The sequence below is a fragment of the Salvelinus sp. IW2-2015 genome, linkage group LG3 (assembly GCF_002910315.2).
Source record: "Salvelinus sp. IW2-2015 linkage group LG3, ASM291031v2, whole genome shotgun sequence".
NCBI classification, from domain to species: Eukaryota; Metazoa; Chordata; class Actinopteri; order Salmoniformes; family Salmonidae; genus Salvelinus; species Salvelinus sp. IW2-2015.
The window spans coordinates 7,870,429-7,874,415 of NC_036840.1; the positions used below are offsets into that span (position 1 = coordinate 7,870,429).

At 44.9% G+C, this 3,987-nt stretch overlaps 1 protein-coding gene across 1 annotated transcript in view; it reads right to left on the bottom strand.

The window, feature by feature from the left end:
* Positions 1-6: 6 nt before the first annotated feature.
* Positions 7-3,987, bottom strand: part of LOC111955998 (DENN domain-containing protein 5B) — a 74,854-nt gene continuing 70,873 nt past the window's right edge. Inside the window, 3 exon segments of the mRNA XM_070434340.1 lie at positions 7-1,736; positions 2,128-2,302; positions 2,957-3,083. Coding sequence (XP_070290441.1) covers positions 1,553-1,736; positions 2,128-2,302; positions 2,957-3,083 — 486 coding nt within the window. The 3' untranslated portion in view covers positions 7-1,552.

Consider the following 3,987-nt stretch of genomic DNA (forward strand, 5'->3'; position numbering starts at 1 on the left):
ACACACACACACAAACTGTGCATGACAGAAACCAGGATGAAATTGAATACATTGACCATTACAATTTCTAATATAAAAATAACATTAGGAGAACACATTCACTGAGTGTACAAAACATTATCAACACCTGCTCTTTCCATGACAGACTGACCAGGTGAATCCAGGTGAAAGCTATGATCCCTTATTGGTGTCACTTGTTAAATCCACTTCAATCAYTGTAGATAAAGGGGAGGAAACAGGTTAAATAAGGATTTTTAAGCCTTGAGACAATTGAGATATGGATTARGTACGTGTGCCATTCAGAGGGTGAATGGGCGAGACAAAATATTTACATTTCTTTGAACGMGGTATGGTAGCAGGTGCCAGYCGCTCTGGTTTGTGTCAAGAACTGCAACACTGCTGGGMTTTTCCARSCTCAACAGTTTCCCATGTGTATCAAGAATGGTCCACCACCCAAAGGACATCCAGCCAACTTGACAACTGTGGGAAGCATTGTAGTCAACATGTGCRAGCATCCCTGTGGAACATTTGACGCCTTGTATAGTCCATGCCCCGACGAATTCAYGCTGTTCTGAGGGCAAAAMGGGGAGGTGCCCCAAATCTCAATATTAGGAAGGTGTTCTTAATGGTTTTGGACACTGTACATACACACGCACACACACAGTTTGAAATAGGGTCAGGTCAATGCCTGTAYTTTGGTTGGAATGTCCATGCAACCCTAGAAAAGCCCCTGTCCTCCTAGGAAAGACCTKTCCAATCCAGTGCAGTGGTTGGCTAGCAGATCTTGGTGGACACAATCTCAAAGGAGAGCAAATGTTCAGTCCAACACAGTAGATGTATCCAGTCCAACACAGAAATGAGCCAACATCCAATCAAAAAGCTGRGTTACACAGAACTCAGTGTGGTGCTGAAAGCAGATGAATCCAGTTTTCCTTTCCTTTGTTGTCATCTTCATCCAAATGATGAAGTTTCACCCACAGATATTCCCAGTGCAGAGACTATGGAGAGGCAGCAGGGGCAAACAGTCACTTTCTGTTTTGGTTTCCTTTTTCCTGGCTGACTATGACCCACAGGCATGCTTGCTAACGCTAGCTGAAGTTGGAGCAGGATCCAGCAGACAGAGAGATAGGATCTCCATCACACAAAGTGTCCATTGAAGAGCTACCTACAGTGGGCTACACARATCTAGCACATAGGGAAACATCCARGGGTTTTCTTTAAAAACAGTCCCTTCTTATTGAATATCAAAAAGGATATTTTTCAAAACCACAAGCTATGTAATAATAATACTGCATCAGCACTCAATGATCCAAAGCCCAAGCTTCTGCTCTGCAGCAGTGGAATCGATTGCTTTGGTAGCGAACCATCTCTTGTCTCTTTACATAGTCCTCACTTCCTACTTCCTCCCTATGAGGTGACTTTTCCCAGAGTGAATCAGCTGAAGCATACAACAACAACAACAACAGTGAAAGGGCAAAAGGGAACAGAGCAAGGGTTTGTGGGTAATGTAGTCACAMGCTGGGTGGTTTCCCAGCAGGCTGTGCGGTAGGGGTTAAAGGTCGATGCCCTTGACGAGCGAGGCCTCCAGGGTGATGGGGAAGTCGTGGAGYGTCTGCAGGACAGCGATGAGATCGTTGACCGTGGTCCGGTCCCGCAGCAGAGCAGACTCCTCATACATCCGCTGGATCACTGGACACTCCACCAACAGAGGGAGCCACTGAATCAGCAGACGATCTCTAGATAGATAGATAGGAGCGAGAGAGAGAAGATCATTAGGAGTATTTTTAACCAATGAGATTTTTCAGAAGTGTGATGTTGATTCCCAATACAGCCCTCTGGATGCTTTGTGCCAATAACAACTACAGCTCAGNAGCAGACTCCTCGTACATCCGCTGGATCACTGGACACTCCACCAACAGAGGGAGCCACTGAATCAGCAGACGATCTCTAGATAGATAGATAGGAGCGAGAGAGAGAAGATCATTAGGAGTATTTTTAACCAATGAGATTTTTCAGAAGTGTGATGTTGATTCCCAATACAGCCCTCTGGATGCTTTGTGCCAATAACAACTACAGCTCAGTCTGCAGCCCCATCTCTGTCTCACTGRGTGTGAGTGGCGCCCTCACCTGGCCCCGAGGCAGACAAGCAGCTGGAACTTGCCATCCTTGCCAATGTTCCTGGGCGAGGAGTTGATGGCACTGACATAGTGACAGAGAGAGACACAGGTCAGGCCCAGGGGCTCAGCAGTCTCCTGCATGTCCCCCATCTGGTCTGCTGACTCCATGTAAGCCACCGCCTTCTCTGTAGAGGGGGAGGAGGAGGAGATATGTTAGGGAGGTGGGAGCAGAGGAGGAGAACAGGAAGAGGAGAGGGGACATGGAGGTAGGGTCTACTGTAGAAGAACTTTGTAACAACTGCTAAAAAGAGCTTTATATATATACACACACACATTTGTTTGATTGATTTATTTAGAGCTAAAAGAGTATGTCTAGTCTACAGGGGTTCACTCTTTCTCCCTCTGTTGTATTTTAACCTTTGATCTGTGCCAGTAAAGTACTCTATGGAAACCATCCTCTCCTCATTTCCTTAACATTCATATCAGTCAAAAGCTGTGATATGAATATTAATAAAAGGATGAAGCAGCCATTTCATATGACAGCTAAAAGCAGCTACCTATAAGGTTACTTTGAGTATCAAAGGGAATTTTTAATGGTCTATTTTATTTCCATTGGGGAAGTTCAGTATGCAATATCCTAGTTTTCACCACTAGAGYGAAGCCTATCACAAAGATCTATAATCGGACCATAAAGATGGATAGCGGGTGCACTTTAGCACCTGCATAGAAGAAGAAGAACCCCTCAATCCATCTCAATGTATCATACGTAGGGAGAAATGTGTGGTATTTCTAGGTTATTCCACTAGATGGAGGCAGCGGTGTGTAGGTAGGCCACTCACCCACAAAGTCCCAGACAAAGACAGTCTTCTGGAAGAGGCGGGCGGACTTGAAGCCGTTGTGGAAGAACTGCTCCAGAGCCCCGACCAGACCAACCTCACCACAGAGCAGGATGGTCAGACTGCCCCTCTGGAGAGAGGGAGGGAGGGAGAGTTTCAGACAGAGACCTGTAGTATCATTTCATTAACCTTTGAGACTAAAAAAAGGTACCAATTGTTGATTCTCAAACAACAAACATGATGCAACACTACCCGTTTGAAGCACCAATTAGACAGAGTGAACATGTTCACTTAAAATCAACATAACATTCCATTTATTCTCCTCAACAGATTTAAAAAAACACTGTTCTCATATTCCCCCTCACAGAGTTCACCAGCCTGTGACAGTGTAGAGCATTTATACAGCACTATAAAGGCCTTTTTCCTCCGAAGGCCCTTACATTAGCTGCGGCTAATGCTATACTATTCCTCCAGTTCAACTAATGTAGARGCTGAGGTAACGGCTCTCTCCAGGGGTTTTAGACTTGTTCCAAGTTTCCGTTTCAAGTTCTATTAGTCGGTTATACGGGATACGCATGGTGTACATTGTCCAATGAAATGCTTACTTGCAGGTTCCTTCTCGACAACGCAACAATAAGAAATAGTAAAAGGTAAGAATACGAACATAAAGTAAATAGCAGTAGAATAGAATAAACATTTTAGCATAAGAATGATACAGGAAGGCACAATTTATAGTACAATATGTACACGTGTGTTGGAGAAGGGGCGGATGGGGGGGCCACWGTATACATGTAGCAGTATAATAAGAGTCTGGTAGCAGCAGTTGTGATGTGTAATGATGATGATTGATTAAGTGCAGAGAAACAGAGCAGGTGGTCAGTCCAATCCAAGTGTTCAGCAGTCTGCTGTCTCTGAGAGAAACTGTCTCTGAGCCTGTTGGTACCAGACCTCATGCTCTGATACGTTGCCTGATGGTAAGGGAGAGAACAGCTCGTGCTGGGGTGTGGGTCTCTTATCTATCCTATTGCTGCTTC